General features: G+C 38.3%; 1 protein-coding gene across 4 annotated transcripts in view; it reads right to left on the bottom strand.

Annotated features, from left to right (window-relative positions):
- UGGT2 (UDP-glucose glycoprotein glucosyltransferase 2) overlaps nucleotides 1-2,891 on the bottom strand; it is a 175,938-nt gene extending 173,047 nt beyond the window's left edge. For 2 of the 4 annotated variants that reach the window (XM_081289839.1, XM_081289841.1), the window contains exon 1: nucleotides 1,999-2,891. In XM_081289839.1, coding sequence (XP_081145965.1) covers nucleotides 1,999-2,309 — 311 coding nt within the window. In that variant the 5' untranslated portion in view covers nucleotides 2,310-2,891. The remainder of the gene's footprint in view (nucleotides 1-1,998) is intronic. The other 2 variants (XM_081289838.1, XM_081289840.1) reach the window with 2 other exon arrangements.
- Nucleotides 2,892-22,442: the final 19,551 nt, after the last annotated feature.

Below are 22,442 nucleotides of genomic sequence, written 5' to 3'. Positions count from 1 at the left end.
CAAGTGTTGGCTCCTTTTTCCTTAATTTTTTTCTTATAATCTCATATCTTTCACAGCAGCAAGACAGAAACCAGGTTGCACCTTCAACACCCTGCTTGAAAATCATCATAATCAAGTTCATTGCTTTCACGCTGTTATCCTGCAAACTACAGAACTTAAGTTAGCCAGTATTGTCACTATGTAACAAGTGTCACCTCTCTCCTTTATTCTAGTTTTAACATGTACCACCTCTTCTGAGCCCTTGCCAGGACTGCCTTCCATGTTCATATTTCTACTAACCTCCTGTTCAGATCAGACTGAGATGAGAGCACTTAGTTCTACCATGCTTCTTACTCATTTTCTAAGATATCAACCAGAATCACCCTTACTGTTCATGTTTTGGCAAACAGGCTGTTTAAACTTAGTCTAGCATGTTGCTCAAAATTTCTTCTACTCCATAAAAAGTAAATCATGTTTGGGCTTTAAGGCTAAAGACCTAGTGCAATATACCAGTTTCCTTTTTTTTTAATCCATGTAAATAAGTATTTAAATAATAGAAAATTACTTTCATATCATGTTTATTAAAACAAGTTTTCATAATTTTTGTGTTCATATATGGATACACAGTATAACTCCACATGATGTACAACCACAAGAATGGGAAGTTACACTCCACGCATGTGTAATATGTCCACTGCCCAATTCCTTCTACATTTTTTAGGTAATTTGTTACAGCAACAACCCACTTTTGGGTACCAAAATCTGTATTAGTTTCTTTGAGCTGCTGTAGCAAGTTACCAAAAACTCAGTTGCCTAAAACAATGTGTTCAAGATTCAGGGGATCAGATGTCCAAAAATCAAGGTGTTGGCAGGGCTTCATTCCCTCTGAAGACTCTAGGGGAGATAGTTTCCTTGCTTCAAGGTTAGTAGTTTCAAGTGCTCTGTGGCTTGAGGGTACAGAACTCCAATCTGACTCCATCTTCACATGGCCTTTCTCCAAATTCATCTGTTTATAATGACATTGAATTTGTGGCCCATCAGATAACCCATTCTGACCCCTAATTACAACTGCAAAAAACCTCTTATCCAAACCAGGTGACGCGCATTTGTGAGGATATTAACATATCTTTTTTTAAAACCATCCTTCAACCCACTACAAGCAAAGAGGGTAGTAAATCTGACTAGATCTAGATAGTGAAGGATGTTCAGGATATCCTACAGGCTACAGGAATTCCAAATCAGACTCTTGAGACAAGTACGCATTGCAATTAGCAATCTAAGGTTGGAAGAAGTCAGAATGATTTGTGACCAAGTGCGGGATCAAATCCAGGCCCAAGTTCTGGGAGAAACTGGGGAAAGGAGAGAAGGGGCATATTTTAAGATAGACTCATTTACCCAATAAAAACTAAGTGCAACGTAATTTGGGATGACGAAGGGGCCACACACTGCTGCTTTGGTGAACAGACAAAAGGAAAAGAGTTTTACTGGAGTATTAAGGGGCAAAAATCTAGTCGTTTTGTTCTTGCACAGCAACTGATAACTAAGAACCGATTCCAGTGGAAGAGATGGAAAAACTCTGTAGTCACTGTCTTCCCAACAGCGAACCTAGGAGCTAGGAGCGGACAAAAGGATCAATTATGAACTAGGTGCTTTTCAGTAGGATCTAAACATAACTGTCGCCTCTGTCCAAGTGCTGCAGTAAATGCCACATTCCACCGCTCCATCTTTTCCTCCTTCGTAGATGCTAATACAAGCCATATGAATTAAACCAAATTTTTAAGAACTACAAATTGACTACGCCCCGAGCGAGAAAGGAGTTGCCGGGGAGTACTGAGGTGGCGCGGGAGAGGCGGGGATGCTCCGGACGCCAGGCATCAGGGCGCCGGGAGAAGCGAGGCGCCGAGCGGGAAACGCGGCCGCCTGCGCGAAGGCGCCGGGTCAGCGGGGCCGTGACGCCCCGGCGCGCTCCCCCGCCCGCCCCCGGGCAGGGCTCGGCCGAGGCCCCCGGCCCGCACCCACCTCGCCTCAAGCAGCAGCGGCGTCTCGGGCCACTTGGCGGCCAAGTGAGCCGTCACCGCCTTGGACGCAGAGGCCGTGCCCCCGCCCAGCAGCCAGAGCCACAGCACCGAGGAGCCCAGGAGCAGCCGCACCGCGGTCGCAGTCTTCGCCGGCGTCATGGCGCGCAGAAGCAAGCCCGAGCCCCTCGGACCAGCGCCCACAGCAGCCACGCCACAGCCGGCTCCTCCCGGCGCTTGCCCGCCCACTTCCGGCGGGAGGAGTGAGAGTCGGTTAGTCGGAGGGTCCCGCGCATGCGTGCCTGGGGGCGCCATCAGGGAGCCCCCGCGAGCCCACGCCTCCGGACGCTCTGGGACGCTCCCCAGACCGGGCTAGGTCGCCGGCGGAAGCGAAGTCGGGGGCCGCGCGGACGTGGCCACCTTTTATATGGTAGGAAAGCGAGGCCCGTGGGATCGAAGCACTTACCTCACGAAGTTCTCAGTTTTACTGCGGATGAGAAGCTGCTGGGACAGCTTTTAAAGGTCACTGCCCAGCCCACTCCACGTGATCTGGGTGGGGGAGCGAGATTCGGCCTTGTTGGTGTTTTAGGAGCCGCAGGTGACTCGTGTGCGGTCACGGTGGGAAACCCGTGGTTTAGCAGAGGATCTCCATCTTGAGCTGTTCGCTGGCCAGCTGTAGCTGAGTGCCCTGCCTCGCTCCGGTGTTTCTGATACAGTGGCCCCGAGAATTCTCATTTCAAGTTCTCAAGGGATGCTTACACAGCTGTCTGGATGCTAAAATGTGGTCCAGCTAGGCATCGCCTCAGGAGCTCTAGAGATGCAGCTTCTCTGGTGCACACAAAACTACTCAATCAGAATCTCTAGTTTAGCGGGAACCTCACGTGATTTCTATGACCACAAAAGTTTGAGAGGTGCTGCTTTAAAGGGTTACAAGTGAAAGTCATAGAAAAGTGCATATAAGTGGTAGGTGTTTTGCCAGGATAAAATACGTGGTAAAAAAGAAACAGGAAAAGTAGTTTAGTGGATGCACTAATCCATTGATTACCCTTACTCCTTTGCCTTACAGAGAAACTGGTTCTCTTAAAGTTGTCAAAAAAAACGGTCATCCCTTATTTTTATTTTCTGCTCGTTTATTTAGTCTATACCCTTCCTTAGAAGACCCTACTCTGGAAATTCTGCTCCTACATGTTTCACTTCCAAAATTTAGACTTCTTGATTTCTCCTACTCAGTAAAATCTATCCCTCCTTTAAATTTCCATAAGCTCTTTAATTGTCATGTAGCACTTATATTCTCATTTTAGAATTTGAATAAAGTAGGTATTTATCCTACTAGATATGGTATGTTCCCCGAGGACTTATGCCTTATTCAATTTTGGCATCCTTTTATGTTATTGGAGAATCAGTAAATATTGAAGAGTCTTTTTATAGATAGGTAGGCAGAAAGCTAAGGCAAATGAGCCTCATTTCTATCTAAGGTGCCTGACAGAATATACCATGAATTTTTTCAAGTATTTATTCTAATTAATTCTTCATTTCCACTTACTCTTGGGCTGAATTTTTATTGAAACTGTGGGCTAGAGGAAATAAAATATTGACAGAGAATGTCTTAAATGTCACCATATCTCAGGGGTTGCAAATTCTTTTAAGAAATGACTTGTCATATATAAGCCATGTAAATATACTATTAAAGAACACTAATAAAATAATATTCAGTCCAGTATGTTTGAGTTTAGGAGAGTGAGACTTATACATTTCTCTTTTTAAAAGAATGTAATTAACAAGCCATTCATTTACATAATTGTCATACATTTTTATCTTATATAATAGTTTCATAGAAATTTAAGTTTGCTTGAAACGTTTCTCACACTGCTCATCTCCAGACTTGCTTCCTTACCTGTAGAGCAAAATGATAAGACCAGATGATGTTTACACTTCCTTCTATATATAATCCATTTGTGTAGGTAGGAAAAAAAAATAACTCAGCAAAGGCCACTCAAGTCATTGGAGCAGAGGTGTATTCTGAAATCTGTTATCAATAATCCATTGGCCATAAACATATTGGCCATGAACTGTATGTACTTCGGAGATATAATTGTAGTTTAATAATTTTTTGCAAAATACAATTCAAAGTTATTCACTTCAGGTCAATATGAATGAAAACAATGATGATAGCATTTTTTGTTGTGTGTGGCAAAGTGATTGCTGAGTGCTTTATAATAATAATCTTGAGTAGAGTAGTCATCTTGAAATTCTTTTAAGGTACAACAAGGGATATATGTTTAATAGTATATTTTATGTGGCTACATGATTTAAAGATATAATGGTTGACTGTGTGGCTAAAGTTACTGCAAAAATATCTTGTTAAATAATAAAATCTTAATTTTCTGACTCTAAAGTCCCATCTTTGAAATGACTTTTAAAAATATTATTCTGACTTCCTTTATTATAAGTAAGAACTGATTCTCAGGAAGATAGTGGAAGCAAGCTAGGTAGCAGCACCAGATCTCCTCACAACCCAGAAAGGAGGACAGCAAAGGAAATGAAAAAGTAACAGGTGATGAAATAAATGCACTCAGACTCCACGTTACATAGTCTGAGACCTGGAGAGACTGGAGGATAGGGTACCAGAGTAGAAAACGAATGCAAGGTGCCCTACCTTCAACTCAAAAAGTGGTGAATGAAGGGGAAGGGATATCAGGGAGAGGGGAAGCTGAAATACTCTCAATCTACCCACTTAAAAATGGTTGGAAAGGCAGATAAAACTTAAAGCATAACTGTACGAGCATCTGCCATAGACATACTGGGACATGCTGGGACTCACTAAATTGCTGGCCATAAGGAACAGCAACCATTGAACTGCTTAGTGGTGTCTGCTTGCAATTGATAAGGAGCTGTAAGAGGCAGTAGCCGTAGCAATGCTTAACTATGACTGGTTTCAATTGATAGGGAGTACAGCTCCATGGACATGGGGAAAGAACATGCCCAGTTGCAATTACATCATCTCACTGGACAAAGCCAATGGACATTGAATTTCACTGGGTGTAACCAATCACTAACATACACCACCAAATTGGAATTGTATTTAAGTTGCTTGTTTTGGCACATTGACATCAGTGAGACTAGTCACCTTGCTGTCTGTCCCTGGACTGACTCACTCTTCCCTGACGTCCAGCCATTGGCTGGAGAGAACCACTAAAGACAATGTCTGCTTTTTGACTAAGGGAAGTCTCGTGGTATAGGAGGTATTTGGGGCCTTGTGGTTGCCCGAGGATTGTGTGATTTGCTTATAGTGTTTAATTAGTGTGCACTGAGTGCTAGTTGGGGTGCTCCAGTACATCCAACACTTTTTGCATTAATTGTTTATATTTGATGATTGGTGTGATCAAATATATGCTTACATTAAAGACAATCTGCCTCTGAGTAATTATTAATAGCACTATTCATGAGAGCAACAGTAATAGAAAGCCCCTTAAAATAGTACAAACAATTTAAAACAAAATTGTGAAAGAAAAGCTGAGCAGGGAGGTCCACAGCCATCAGCTGACCAGTCACCTTCCTAAATCAGCACCATGTTTTCTACACCCAGATAGCTGCAAACTAAGCAGAGGGAATGTCCCCTGCAGTGGGACTCTAAAAATCTGGCCAGAAAGAAGGACTACTACTAGCTCTAAATTGCTGAAACTACCCTCACCCTCCCCATTCACAGTGAACCAGCGGAACAGAGCAGGCTGGAGGGGACTGGTGCTAGGGAAGTGTAGCAAGCCCTGCTCAGCATCTGTGACCCAGGCAGGGGTGAAAGCTGGGTGCAGAGTCCTCTTACTTACTCAGACAGATGTAACAAAGCAGCAGCTTTGGCACTGAACAAATGAAGGCAGTTTCATGAGGCCCCTAACTACTTACTCTGGGAAGAGTCACTGCAGGAAAACTAGGGACATTCTCCCAGGATCCAGATTGCAGGGCTGGGATCACAAAGCCTACCTGAGGGAAGTTGCCTTGAATATCCAGAGGCAATGAGACCCAGTGAGAAATTGCCTGAGGCTAAGCAGAAGATGCGACTGATACCAGCACATCATAACTGACATTTGACAGGGCATTGTTTGGGATATTTGTGGGTCCTTACATCAGGAATCAATGCATGCCATTTACAACCTGGGACAGTGGAAAGTAGAGTCCAGATGAACCACTACAGTCCCTTTACTACCTGTACCTCAGAACTGTGTTGGCCAGGGGAATATTTCTGCACCACAAATCACTAGAGTTCCTGTGCCCACAGCCAGCCACCAGGACCTTTACTACTGCAAGAAAGAACCAATAGCAGGGATCAAATACACAGTAACATGGCTATCATAGGAATACTCCAGAGCTTACATCCTGAACTACTAGACACAATAGAAACACTGCACCAACAAAGTAGTCAGCTACAGGCCCTTGAGCTGATAAATAAGTTGTTGGTAGGGCAATCCTAGCAACTAGGATACTGGCCCCTATCCACCAGGAACTCAGGAGAGACCCATGGCCTAAAACTGATGGACATCTGCTAAATGTCCAAACCCCAATGTAATACAAACCAAGATTCAACAAGAATTTTTTTTAACCTGGACATGGTATACTATAAACAATTCTAACATCAACTTTGATCATATAAATAACTCCTTAATTTGAATGATAATTGTTAATCCAGTTTAGCAACTTTGTATTTCAACTCATTTGAATGTATTTCATCTAATACATCTAATGTATTTAATGGTTTACAGTTTAATTGGAATCAGTCTTCCTATCTTTTCTTTCATACCTCTAGTTTATACCTACTTCTCTTATCTCCTGCTTATGGCCTGGCACCATCTGCTACAACCTTAAATACCACCTATTTATCTCTGTCTCTTTTCTACCTTGATATAAATTACCCTTTTGTAGCTTCTTCCTCTCTCTTTCTCTCTCTCTCTGCCTCCCTCCCTCCCTCCCTCTCTCCCTCCTTCCCTCTCTTTTTTTCTTTCTCTCTGCCTCTCCTATTTGCCCAATCTTATTCCTTCCACCTTTATATCCTCACTTAAGGGCCTAGTAAATTTATTAAATTTAACAACTATTTTTCTTATCTGTTTCAAAACGTCATTATAGGTATATAACTGAATTTGAAGAATGGCAGATATCAACTGCAACAAATTTTTGTTCTTATAAGATTGACTAGAACAAGACCTGGCTCTGAAGTGACTATAGTAAATAGGTCTCAGTGGCATCCCTTAAAATGCAGCTGATATTGGGATCAGCAGAGATCACACAGTTAATTAAAATATCATTATCTGGACATTCACCCAACACATAGCTCTTAATAAAAAAAGCAGCTCATGAAGTAGTCCTTCACTTAAAAGAAGTCAGAACTATACTGATTGATGGGTAGACATACAAACTGTATTTTTAAAAAGGGAACAAACCATTCAGACAACCTCAAATGCCTCAAAAACAGACTTCATTGAAATTAGAATGGATAAAATGTCAGAGAAGGATTTTAGAAAGTTCATAGTTGAAGTGTTCTATGAGCTAAAAGAAGATGTAAGGATGAAATCATAGACAAAATATAAGAAGTGCAAAATCACTTTAATAAGAAGATAGAGGCTCTGAAAAGCACCAATCAGAAATTCTCAAAATGAAGGAATCAATAAACCAAATGAAAGTTCAATGGAAAGCATCACCAATAGACTAGAACACTTCGAAGACAGATTTTCAGGCCTCAATGACAAAGTATTGAATCTTGCAAATAAAGGCAACCATAAAGAAAAGATGTTAAGAGAGCTGGAGTTGTGGCTCAGCGGTAGAGTGCTTGCCTGGCACATGTGAGGCCCTGGGTTCAATGCTCAGCACAACATACAACTAAAAAATAAATATTAAAAAAAGAAAAGATGTTAAGAGACAAGAACAGAATATTCAAGAAATTTGGAATAACATTAAAAGACCAAATTTAAGTTTCATTGGGATAAATGAAGGCTCTAAATACAAAGTAAAGGGATGCACAGTATTTTCAATGGAATAATATTTCATTAGAATGAAGTGGAAATTCAAATACAGACAGCATATAGGACTCCAAATATAGGAAATAACAACAGATACATTTTAAGACACAGTATGAAAATGCCTAACATACAGAATAAGGATAGAATTTTAAAAGCTGCAAGAGAAAAATTACTGGTTACATTAAGAGGTAAAACAATCCAGATTTCAACTGTTTCCTCAACCTAGACCCTAAAAACTAGGAGATCTTGGAATAATATATACGAAGCACTGAAAGAAAATGAATGCCAATCAAGAATATTATACCCAGCAAAATTAAGCCTCACAATTGAAGATGAAATAAAAATCTTCCATCATAAACAAAATATAAAGGAATTCATAACTAGAAAGCCTTCACTAAAAAACATACTTAATAAAATATTTCATAAAGAAGAAATGAAATGTAAAAATGAAAACCAACAGAAGAGGAATTACACTAGAAGAATAGACAAAGAAGAATTTAATTCAATTTAACACTTGAAATAAGATGTCAGGAATTAAAAATTATCACGCAATAATATTGAACATAAATGGTCTAAACCAATCAAAGGACAGTTTGGGAGACTGGATTAAAAACTATACCCAACACCCAACAATATGCTGAAAGAGACTCACCTCATGGGCAAAGACATACACAGACTCAAAGTAGAAGGATAGGAAAACACATACCATTTACATATGTCTTGTATACAAGCAGGGGTTCCTGTTCTCTTATCAGATAAAGTAGACTTCAAGCCAAATTAATCAGAAGAGACAATGAAGGACATTTCATACTTCTTAAGGGAATCTTACAACAACAAGAATATAATGATCATGAATATTATGCCCCAAACATTATGGAGTGTCTACATTCATCAGACAAACCCTTCTCAATGTTAAGAATTGGACAACACCACAATAATACTGGGTGACAAACATGCGTCTCTCACTGGATAAATCATCCAAACAAAAACTAAATAAAGATACTACAGAACTAAAAAAATACAATTAATAATTTGAACTTATCAAACATCTATGGAATATTTCATCCATCAATGACTGAATTAATTTTCTTCAGAACAGCAAGTAGAACATTTTCTAAAACATACAATGTTTTAGGCCACAAAAGCAACTGTTACAAAATACAAAAAAAAGAGAAAGAGAGAGATTATATTGCATCCTATCAGATCATAATGGAATGAAATTAGAAATCCACAATAAGATAAAAACAGAAACACCTAGATATTAAATAATACACTTTTGAATGATGAATGGATACTAGAAGAAATCATGAGAGAAATAAAAAAATATTTAGAAGTAAGTAAGAATAGTGATACAACATATCAAAATCTCTAGGACACTGTAAAGGCAAGTTCATATCATTGAATTCATACATTAAAAGAATAGAAGGATACCAAACATTACATCTGAAGACCCTAGAGAAAGAAGAGCAAACAACACCCAAATCAATAGATAACAGGAAATAATTAAAAGCAGAGCCAAAAATCAATGAAATTGAGGTAAAAAAATAAAAGGATCAACGAAGCAAAAAGTTGTTATTTTCCAAAGAATAAACAAAATTGATAAACTCTTGGTCAAATTCACCCAAAGAAAGAGGAAAAATATCAAGTTATTTAAATACAAGATGAAAAAACAAATATCAACATAGACACTAATGATAGCCGCAGTCTGGCTGGGCACAGAATCACGAGCCACTCAAGCAGGAACAAAACTTTAGTTTTGAAAATGCTGCCAATACCCCGTACATGTCCGGGAAGAAGCCGGTCCACCCACGCGGTGGTATTCTACCGGAACCCCAGAAAAACTTCCTGCCCCGGAGTTCCCTCCTACTGTACTTCCCCAACCAATGGGAACTCTCCAGGAGTCCCGTAGCAGGCCGAGGTGAACAGCAGGAGTCCAATATCCATATGAATGCAAATCTTAACATAATCATATCATCTCAATGGCTAGCTGGAGTCACCTTACAACCAAAAGTGCCATGCATCATATTACTTGGCTGTGGCTCTAAGCATCTGCCCCCTTCTGTTTAATTAAGCAACAGGCAATGTGGCTAGGGACCATGCCTGTTAGGTATGTCCAATTCAACATATGGTTCTTACCTGTCATCGGAAAACTGACCTCTAGGCGTCAGCCTCCTGTCTTAGGTTGATACCACTGCAATTGAATCATACCCGTCACTGACTACCAGTCCAGTATATAGCCATACCTGTGGATAGGCCAATGCAACAGTGGGGGGGTGAGGTTCTTTGCTCACCTCTGTTGGCCCCCAAATTTGGCCTTGGTGCCGGTGGGGGGGTGAGGTTCTTTGCCTCACCTCAGTTGGCCCCCAAAATTAGACCATCACTAGTAGAAGGGAGGAGGATACAGAAATGCCACGACATCAAGTCAATAGGAAATAGGCTCTTTAGGAAAAATTGCATCACTGGTGACACATCAGCAAAGATACACCAGCACTACCATAGTTCGCTGTATCAACAAATAGAGCACAATGCATACAAGTAATACATAGTCCAGGCAAGTTTTGTAAGCAGTTCAAACGGAGGAATCTATCAATATGTCCATTTCCTCCCAAAATAAATCGACTCAGTGATTGAGCTTTACTTGTTGAGTTATTATTCATTGATGCATTAGTTTATACAGTTTGTTGTGATAAATTGAAGAAGTTGTAGTTTGGTTTCATCTTTGTCTTCACCGGCACTGGGATGAAAATAGGGATTTTGACAATGATGTTAAGAAAAAAAATGTAACATTTCAACAGGTATTAAGAAAACAATTTTTAGAACAATTTACATTATCTTGAACAGAATTATTAAATATAATGAAAAGGAAAGGTGAAAGTAAACAAACAGATCTGTTAACCTGCTTATTTGTACACATATTAAAACAATCTTCAACAGCTGTTTACCCAAATTAAATTAAACCATTAAAATCCCGTGAATAATAAAAAAAAATTTTTGGATCCATATATTTATGAGCGCTCCTCATATATGATATATGGACATACGCACATACAGACATACAACACAAAACAGAAATGTGCACACGTAACATACAACACATAAGACAATAGTAAAGGCCTTATAGATTTACCTAGGTGGAATCTCCATTGCAATGTTTAAAAACTCCATAGTCAAAAAATAAAACTGATCAGAAAAACATTAATCTAGGTCTGTATGAGCTCAAAAATAAAATGGAACTTTATGATGTGGGAAAAAGCAATAATAAAATAGATATTGAAAAAAGCATCCTGGTTAATCACTGTCGCAGATGTAAGAATAGCCAAGCTGGAGTTTTGGATATCAGCTGTTATGGATTTGAGTGAAATCATCTTCCTTTTGGTCTGTAGAAATTGTTTTGGTTAACCTCTCTGGAATCCAAATCGGCTGCTGTTCTTCCTGTGTTAAAACACAGACAGAGCCCCGACTCCAGACTATCACTGGTCAGGACCTTTCCATTGTCCTGTTAGAATATCCTTCCAAAGTACCTTAGGCTTATGTACATTTTTTGGATACAAATGTCTTTCCGCAGCACTAAGCCCTGATGAATCCAAATTTAAAAAGTTTAGAGTAAAAAGGGTTATTTTAAGTTTATCTTTGGGGGATATATACCACTTTCCAATTCCCTCCTTTTTTTTTAATAAGTACATTTTAATAGTTTGATGAGCTCTTTCAACTATGCCTTGTCCTTGTGGATTGTATGGAATTCCTGTTATATGAGTAATGCCAAATGATGAGCAAAATTATTTAAAAGAGGTAGAAGTATAACCAGGACCATTATCCGTTTTTAACTGTTTTGGAACGCCCACAGTGGCAAAATTTTGTAAGCAATGAGCTATAACATCTTTAGTTTTTTCTCCAGCATGAAGGGAGCCCATCAAAAATCCGGAAGAAGTATCAACTGTAACATGCAAATATTTTAATTTTCCAAATTCTGGCAAGTGTGTGACGTCCATCTGCCAAATATGGTTAGGTATCAGTCCTCTAGGATTGACTCCAAGATTAACTTGTGGTAAAAATGTCACACAATTTTGACACTGTTTTATTATATGTCTGGCTTGTTCTTTAGTTATTTTAAAACGCTTTTGTAAAGTATTAGCATTGACATGGAACCTTTTATGAAAATTTATAGCTTCATCTATTGTGGAGAAAATATGTATGTCATGTGTAGATTTATCTGCTAGTTCATTGCCCAAACTAAGGGCTCCAGGCAATCCTGTATGTGCCCTGATATGTCCTATAAAGAATGGATCTTTTCTGTCCCAGATTGGACTTTGTATAGCGGAAAACAAAGAGAAAACAGTAGAGGAAGGGGAAATCTTACCAGCATCTTCAAGGGATACTATAGCATTAACTACATACTGACTGTCAGAAAATAAATTAAATACAGAATCTTTAAACATCATAAAAGCTTGTAATACTGCAGTAAGCTCTACCTTTTGAGCTGATTGTTTGGGTACTAAAAATGTAAAAGTTTGATCAGGAGTAACTACTGCTGCTGTACCATTGTTTGACCCATCAGTGAATATATTTGGAGCATTCATGATAGGGGTTTTTCTTGTCATTTTTGGAAAAACTACAGGATGCTTAGACCAAAAAGACAACAAAGGATTAGATGGTAAATGATTATCAAATGAAACACTAGATTTACACATTATTATTGCCCAAGTATTTAACTCATTAGCTAACTCATCAATTTGATCCATAGTATATGGAGTAATAATTTTATTGGGAGAAATTCCAAACACTCCCTTTGCTGCTTTTATTCCTTTGAGTATTAACTGTCCTACAGCCTCAGGATATCTAGTAAGAATAGTGTTAGGAGAATAAGATAAATGTATCCACAATAATGGGCCTTCTTGCCAAAATACTCCTGTAGGAATATTTTTTGTTGGTAGTACAATAAATAATAAAGGCAAACTTATATTAATTCTATCCAAATGCATATTTTCCATATATGTCTCAATGATTTTTAATGCTTTTCTTGCTTCAGGTGTTAACATGCAGGGTGAATTTGGATCTGATGGACCTTTTAGAATATCAAATAAAGGTCCCAACTCTCCTGTTGGTATGCCTAGATAAGGCCTTATCCAATTTATGTCTCCCAATAACTTTTGAAAGTCGTTAAGTGATTTGAGTTGATCTACTCGTATTTGAATTTTTGGTGGACGGACCATGGTTGAGGATAATAGAACTCCTAAATAATTAATTGGAAGATTTAATTGTACTTTATCTATTGCTATCTCTAGATTATAATTTTTTAATAAATTTGTAAGTGTGGCATAACATTCTAGCAATGTGTTTTTATCTTTATGTGCCAATAACACATCATCCATATAGTGAAATATTTGTAGTTCAGGATTTTTATTTCTAAGTGGCTGGATTGCTTTGTTAACATAAATTTGACACATAGTTGGGCTGTTAGCCATCCCTTGAGGGAGTACTTTCCATTCATATCTCTGATCAGGACCTTCATGATTTAGTGCAGGGATAGTAAATGCAAAATGTGGACTATCCTCGGGATGAATTGGAATTGAAAAAAAACAATCTTTAATATCTATAGCTAAAACATACCAAGTTTTTGGTAAAGCAGACAATTGGGGAATCCCTGATTGAGCAGGCCCCATAATAACCATCTCATTATTAATGGCTCTTAAATCTTGCAATAATCTCCATTTACCAGATTTCTTTTTAATGACAAAAATGGGAGTATTATGGGGAGATACAGAAGGATGTATATGTCCCTCCGCTAATTGTTGTTTGACCAGGTCATGGGCTACTTGTATCTTTTCTTTAGTCAGGGGCCACTGAGGAACCCACACTAGTCTTTCTGATTTCCAAGTAATTTTGATTGTCTCAGTGGCCCTTTCTGAAACCCAATCCATGTCTATTTATTTCTTGATCTATTTGAATTGGTGCTGTCATACCTTGTTCTTGTTCTCTTAATCTTTTTTCTTTCCTAAAGCCTTGTCTAGCCCTAGGAGTGGGTGCGTTAGGATTGATGTTATTTGTTAATGTCAATCCTAATTGATCTAGGACATCTCATCCCCATAAATTTATAGGAAGATGGTCCAAAACATATGGCTGTATAGTTCCTTCAAATCCTTCAGGATCCTTCCAATCTAATACCATTGCACTTCTATGGGGATTAGTTGCCACTCCTAGGCCTCGAAGTGTTCGAGTGGCTTGTTGTAATGGCCAATGTCTTGGCCATTCTTGACGAGATATGATGCTAGGGTCAGCACCTGTGTCCAGTAGCCCATTAAAGTCATGTCCTTGAATATTTAATTTTAGCATGGGGCGAGAATCTAAATTTAAAGACAGCATAGCCCAATCTATACCTGTGGAGCCTAATCCCTTGGAACCTCTTTCTACATTACAACTGGAAAATTTATCATGCAGGCTGGGTATTATTAATAACTGTGCTATTCTATCTCCTGGTTAAATTACTGATATACCTCTTGGAGAACTAGCTATAATTTTTATTTCACCCTCATAATCAGGATCAATTACCCCAGGACTTATCATAAGTCCTTTTAGTGTAGAAGAACTGTGTCCCAATAATAAGCCTACTGTTCCCTGGGGAAGAGGTCCTTTTACTCCTGTGGGAATGATTTGAACTCCCATCTCTGGAGTTAGTACTGCTCTGGCAGAGGCGCAGATGTCCAACCCTGCGTTCCCTCTAGTTTGTCTGATGAGGGATTTAAGGGATAATGCGTCCTGGGCACTACCTTGATGGTGCTGCTGGGTTCCTCCATTGCCCCGTATATTTGTGGTTTTGGGCCCCAGGGCATTGGGCCCTCCAGTCCGTTTTTTGGCAATGGAGCCTGATGCCTTTCTCCACAATATCGTGGGTAAACACTTGGTCCTTGTCCGTTTTTTGATAACGGAATACCCTCTATGGTGGTTTGAGAACGGCATTCATTAGCCCAATGTCTCCCTCTATGGCATCGTGGGCAAATACCCGGTATTCTATTCCTTTGATACCTAGCTTTGTTAAACCCTCCTCCTATGGGGCAACTCCTTTTAAAATGTCCTGTTTGATTACAATTATAGCATGTTTTTGGCCTGGCATCTAAAGCCTGTTGTACTGCTGCTAAGACTTGCCCTTGTTCATTAATGTCTCTACATAATTTAATATATGTGTTTAAATCTTCATGTCTCCATGGTCTAATGACCTCTTTGCAGCAACGATTTGCTTGGTCATAAGCCAGTTGTTTTATAAATGGCATTGCCTGTTCTGTATCTCCAAATATTCTAGAAGCTGTCTGAATAAGCCTATCTACAAATTCAGCATAAGGTTCATTAGTTCCTTGTATTACCTTAGATAATTGACCTTGTAAATCTCCATGCCCCTGTAAAGTTTTCTATGCCCTAACTGCATCTACAGCAATTTGTGCGTATACGCCAGGATCATATTCAATTTGTTTTCTTTGACCCTCATAAGGTCCCTTTCCTAATAACATATCTAGATTTCTTTGAGGGTAACCGGCTCCTCATTGGCAACCTTCCATAACAAATATTGTCCTCCATTTAGCACAGATCGACACATGTTAGCCCAATCTGCTGGTGTCATGTCCAAGTTGGTAATAGATTCGACCATACTCATGGTAAAGGGCGCTTGCGGACCATAGATTGTTACAGCCTCCTTTAATTGCTTTACTGTTTTGAAATCTAAAGCACGGTGAATTCGTTGCCCTCCTGCCTGCTCAAGTACAGGGCATGCTAATCTTTGGGGTCCTGCCTCAGGATTCCGTCCATCAACTATGGGAGTTGAGGGCAGCTCAGCTGTAGATGGAGCTGTTGGTTGAATTACGCCCTCTGGTGATAGAACGGAGTTAGTAGCAGCCTCCTGTTGTAATTCTCCACCTGATGGCTGTTTTTCCTCTAAGCTTTCTTTCTTCAAATTTTCCTCTGTGTTGACTAGCTCGAGAGACCTTCTCTTTTGCTTGACCTAACATGTTTTCTACCATAGTCTGGACCTCTAACAATTTACTTAACAGTCTTTTGGTTTGTTTTTTACTAGATTCTAATCTACTATAAAGGTAATGCAATCCAATAAGATAGCATAAAACAAAGCCAAAACAGAACGAAACAAAAACGGAACAGAGAATAGTTGTATCAATTTTCTCTTTCTCAGGGCCGAATAACTTCAAACCTTGAGCCAACCATTTTTCCCAGTTTGCCTGACAAAATTCTAGGGCTAGGGAGCTTGAAACAAAAACAAAATAAATCAAAACAAGAACACATTGTTTTTTGAAATGGTCACCCATTCTGTCACCTTCCCTCAGGGGCGAGCAATTTTACTCACCTCCAAGCTTCAGGCGTTCCCCATACGGGCCACCAATTGCCGCAGTCTGGCTGGGCACAGAATCATGAGCCACTCAAGCAGGAACAAAACTTTATTTTTGAAAATGCCACCAATACCCCGTACACGTCCGGGAAGAAGCCGGTCCACCCACGCGGTGGTATTCTACCGGAACCCCAGAAAAACTTCCTGCCCCGGAGTTCCCTCCTACTGTACTTCCCCAACCAATGGGAACTCTCCAGGAGTCCCGTAGCAGGCCGAGGTGAACAGCAGGAGTCCAATATCCATATGAATGCAAATCTTAACATAATCATATCATCTCAATGGTAGCTGGCTTCACCTTACAACCAAAAGTGCCATGCATCATATTACTTGGCTGTGGCTCTTAGCAAATGATACCTATAGGATTATAAACAATATTTTGAAAATTTATACTCCAATAAGCTAAAAGATCTTGAAGATATCAACCAATTTCTAGAGATATATGACCTACCCAAATTAAATGAGGAGGATGTAGAAAACTTAAACAGCTCAGTTTCAAGTAATGAAATTGAAGCAGCCATCAAAAGCCTATCAAGAAAGAAAATCCCAGGACTGGATGGGTTCTTACCCAAGTTCTACCAGTCCTTTAAGGAAAACTAATACCAATCCTCCTCAAATTATCCATGGGATAGAAAAGCAGGGAACACTGCCAAACTCCTATGAAGCCAGTATTACCCTAATGCCAAAACCATTCAAAGACATATCAAGGAAAGAAAATTTTAGACCGATATTCTTGAGGAACACACATACAAAAACTCTAGTAAAATCCAAAACACATTGGAAAGATAGTGTACCATGGTCAAGTGGGTATCATCTGAGGGATGCAAGGGTGATTCACCATACAGAAATCAATAATGTAATTCACATAAATAGACTTAAAGACAAGAACCACCCAATTATTTCAATAGATGCAAAAATAAAAAGCATTTGACAAACTATCGCATCCATTCATGGTTAAAACATTAGAAAAATAAGGAATAAAATGAACATACCTCAACATTTTAAAGGCTATAGATGATAAACCTAAGCCAACGTTATTCTGAATGTAGAAAAACCAAAAACAAAAGAACAAAACAAGGATACCCATTTTCACCACTCCTATTCAACATACTCTGAAATTCTAACCATAGCAGTTATGCCAGAGACAGGAATTAAGTGGATACAAATAGGAAAATAACAGCTCAAATTATGTTTGCCAGCAACTTGATTCTATATTTACATGACCCCAAAGACTCCACCAGAAGACTTGAAGAGCTTATAAATGAATTGAGCAAAGTAGCAGGATACAAGATCTATACCTATAAATCCATTATGTTCCAAAACTCAAATGATGAATCTGCTGAAAAAGAAATTAGGGAAACTATCCCATTCACAATAGCCTCAAAAATAAAATAAAACAAAAAACCATGGGAATCAATCTAACAAAAGTGGTAGTTCTGAAAACTACAGAACACTAAAGAATTAAATTTTTGAATAAGAAAGACCTTAGAAGATGGAAAGGCCTCCGTGTTTTTAGATAGGCAAAGTTAATATTGTCAAAATGGCCATACTTCCAAAAGTGCTATGCAGATTCAATGTAGTTCCCATCAAAATTCCAATGATGTTCTTAATAGAAATGGAAAAAGCAGTTATAAAAGTTATTTGGAAAAATAAGAGACCTAGGATAGCCAAAGAAACCCTTAGTGAGAAAAGTAAAGCAGGAGGTATTACAATTCCAGACATTAAATAATACTACACAGCTATAACAAGAACAACATGGTACTTGCACTAAAGTAGGCATGAAGACTAATGGAATAGAATAGAAGACAAAGAAACAAACCCACAAAATATAGTTATATCATACTTGACAAAGGTGCCAAAAGCATACATTGGAGACAAATGGTACTGGGAAAACTTGAAATCCATATGTAGAATAAAATTTGTCCTTGATCTCTCACCTTGCACAAAAGTCAAAGTGGATCAAAGACCTAGGGACTGGACCACAGACATTGCACCTGCTAAAAGAAAATGTAGACTCAATAATCCAGGATATTGGCTCAGGAACTGACTTTCTCTTTTTAAAAAATTTTTATTAGTTATTGATTGACCTTTATTTATTTACTTGTTTATATGTGGTGCTGATAATTGAGCCCAGTGCTTCACACTTGCTAGGTAGGCAAGCTCTCTACCACTGAGCTGCCACCCCATCCCCAGGAACTGACTCTTTTAACATGACTCCTAAAGTGCAAGAAGTATAATAAAAAATCAATAAATGGAATGGCATCAAATTAAAAAGCTTCTTTACTGCAAAATAAATAAATAAAAGCTTGAAGAGAAAAAAACAAAAGAATGGGAGAAAATTTTTTACACCTTCTCCTCAAATAGGGCATTAATATCCAATTTATACAAAGAACTAAAAAATAACCCAATTAATTGACAAAGGAACTAAACAGACACTTCTCAAAAGAAAAAATGTGAATGGTCAACAAATCTATAAAAAAAAGTTCAGCATCTCTAGAAATTAGAGAAATCCAAATTAAAACGACACTGAGATTTCATATCACTCTAGTTAGAATGGCAATTATTAAGAATATGAATGACACTTAAAGATATGAATCATATGATCATCTCCTAGGATGTGGGGAAAAGAGCAAACTCATACATTGCTGGTGGGACTGAAATTGGTACAGTCAATATGGCAAGCAGTATGGAGATTCCTTGGAAAACTAGGAATGAAACCACCATTTGTCCCAGCTATCCCACTCCACAGTTTATACCTAAAGGACTTAAAAATCAGCATACTACAGGGACACAGCTACATCAAATGTTTATAACAGAGCAATTCACAATAGCTAAACTGTGGAACCAATATAGATGCCCTTCAGTAGATGAATGAATAAAGAAAATGTGGTATAAATATGAATTGAATATTACTCAGCATTAATAGAGGATAAAACCATGGCATTTACAGGTAAATGGATGGAGTTGGAGAATATAGTGCTAAGTAAGCCAATCCCAAAGAACCAAATGCCAAATGTTTTCTCTGATGTAAGGATGCTGGTTCATAATGGGGATCTGGGGGGAAATGGGAGGGTTAGATGAACTCAAGATAGGGCAAAGGTAAGGGAGGGTAAGGGAGGGGGCATGGGGGTAAGAAAGATGGTGGAATGAGATGGACATCATTACTCTAAGTACATATATGAAGACACGAATGATGTGACTATGTTGTATACAACCAGAGATATGAAAAATTGTGCTGGATATGTGTAATATGAATTGAAATGTATTCTGCTGACTTATATAACAAATTAGAATAATTTAAAAAAAATACAAATGACAGTAAATGCTGGTGAGTAAGCAGGGAAAGGGTATATTCATACATTGTTGGTAGCACTGAAAATTATTACAAACACTCTGGAAAGTAGTATGGATATTCTTCAAAAAACTAGGAATGGAACTACCATATGACCCAACTATTTCACTTCTTGATATATATCCAAAGGATTTAAAATCATCATATTACAGTGACAGAGCCACATCAATGTTTATAGCAGCACCATTCATATAGCCAAGCTATGGAGCCAAACTAGGTGCCTTTCAACAGATGAATGGATAAAGAAAATGTGGTATATGTACACACAATGGGGTATTACTGAGGTGTAAAGAACAATGACTTTATTTCATTTGCTTGTAAATGGATCAATCTGGAGATTATCATGCTACATTAAATAAGCAAATCCCGAAAAACCAAAGGTTGAAGGTTGAACGTTTGATATGTGGAAGCTAACACATAATACGAAGCAGAGGGGATAAAAAAAGAATAGAAGTTCAGTGGAGTAGACAAAAGGGAATGAAATGAAAGAAGGGGAATAGGAAAAGCAAAGGCAGTGGAACGAATCTGACTTTAACTTTCCTATGTACATATATGAATATGCAATGAATCTTGCCATCATGGCATCCATTTAAAAAAAAACAGAGGGTAAATGGCAAAAATTCAGTAGAGTAGAGGGATGTAATCAGGAGCAGGGGGAAAGGAGGGGAAGGAGAGGTAGTAGAGACTGAATTAGTACAAGATATGTTTCATGTTTTTATAATTATGTCAAAATGGATTCTATTATCATGTATAACTAAAACAATTAAAAAGAGAAAGAAACAAACCAAGAATAACTCTCAGGGCATGGTGGACCATGCCTATAATTCCAGAGGCTTGGGACACTTAGACAGGAGGATTGCGGTTTCGAAGCCAGCCTCAGCAACTTAGAGAGGCTGTAAGCAACTTAGTGAGACCCTGCACAATTTTCTACCCCAGGCTCAATCCTTGGTAGGAAAAAAATCCAACTTTCATTTTTTATTTGAAGATATTAAATATACAACAATGTCCTATTCTTCATTCCACAAATTTGTAAACTTAGGTAGTTTGTTAAACTTCTGCTTGCTAGGCAAGATTATACGAAATCATAATCAAATCAGTAATTTTTTTTAAAATTTAAGGATTAGCAAGTTTGATTTTTATAAATTCTCATATTTTAAATAGTTTACAAATTCCTAACAAATGCCTAACTTCATGTGTGTCTCATGAAGATTTTGTAGTGCATTGTAATATAGTGAGTGAATTTAAATATCAAATGAAGGATGTGACATATATAATAATTTTTAAACTAAACATTTTGGACAATATAAGAATGTGAAATTATTTAGCAACTGTTTTTTCTAAATATGTTTTAGTTGTAGTTGGACACAATACCTTTATTTTATTAATTTACTTATTTATTTTTATGTGATGCTGAGGATTGAACCCAGCACCTCACATGTGCTAGGGAAACACTCTACCGCTAAGCCACAACCCCAGCCCCTAGCAACTGTTTTCTATATTTACATGTATGGTTATATGGTGAAAGTATTTTTTAATGGTAGTAAAATACAAATAACATAAAACTTACCATTTTAACTATTTTTAATTGTACAGTTCATTTTAAAATGTTAAGTACACTCACATTGTTTTTCAATCTCTAGAACTTTTCATCTTGCAAATCTGAAACTCTTTACACATTAAATGATGCCCGTTATCCTCTCCTCTGCATAGCCCCTCATTCTACTTTCTGTTTCTGTGAATTCAACTAATCTGGGTACTCCTACAAATAGAATCATACTGTATTTGTCTTTTTTGTGACTGTTTCATTTTAGTGTAATGTTCTAAAGGTTCATCCATGTTGTAGCATATGTCAGAATTGCTTTTAAAGGCTGAATAATATTCTATTATATGTATATACCACATTTTGTTTATTCTTCTGTCCATGGACATTTAAATTTCTCCCACATTATAGCCATTATGAGTAACATTGCTATGAGCACAAGTGAACAAGAGCCTACTCTTTGGGGTATCTTCCCTCAGTGTAATTTCTGGATCATATGGTAATTCTGTTTTTAGTTTTTTGAGGAACTGCCATACTGTTTTCCATAGTAGATCCACCATTTTACATTTATACCAATAATGAGTACACAAGGGTTTGAATTTCTCCATATCTTCACTGTGTTAGTTAGCTTTCTATGGCTGTGACAAAATGCCTGATAACATCAATTTAAAGAAGTAAAGATTTATTTTGGTTCATGGTGTAAGAGATCTCAGACCATGACCAGCTATTGCTGTCAGGCCTGTGTTGAAGCAGAAATATCATAGTGGAAGGTCATGGTGGAGGAAAGATGCTTACCATGTGACAGCCAACAAAGGGGGAAGGTGAAGCGGGGCAGTAGGGAGGGAAAGAAAAGAGATAGTACAAGAGATTGTCCCTAAGAGCATGCTCCAAAGACCCACTCCATTCAACTAAGTCCCACCTCCTACCATTTCCATGACCTCCTAATAATGCCATCAGCTACAAATCCATCAAGGAACTAATCCTATGGTGAAGTCAGAGTCCTTGTGATCCAATCACTTCTGAAGCATCTCATTTCTTTTTTTCCCCATATTTTTATTGACACATTATAGTTTTACATAATGGTGAGATTTGTTGGCACATGAAAAACCCCACTTCTGAATCCCATTGCTGCATCAGGAACCAAGCCTTCAATGCTTGAGCATTTTGG

This window comes from Spermophilus citellus (assembly GCF_964194105.1).
Source record: "Spermophilus citellus genome assembly, chromosome: 1".
Classification (NCBI taxonomy): Eukaryota; Metazoa; Chordata; class Mammalia; order Rodentia; family Sciuridae; genus Spermophilus; species Spermophilus citellus.
Note: the sequence above shows the minus strand (reverse complement) of the source record. Positions and strands in the feature narration are given on the sequence as shown.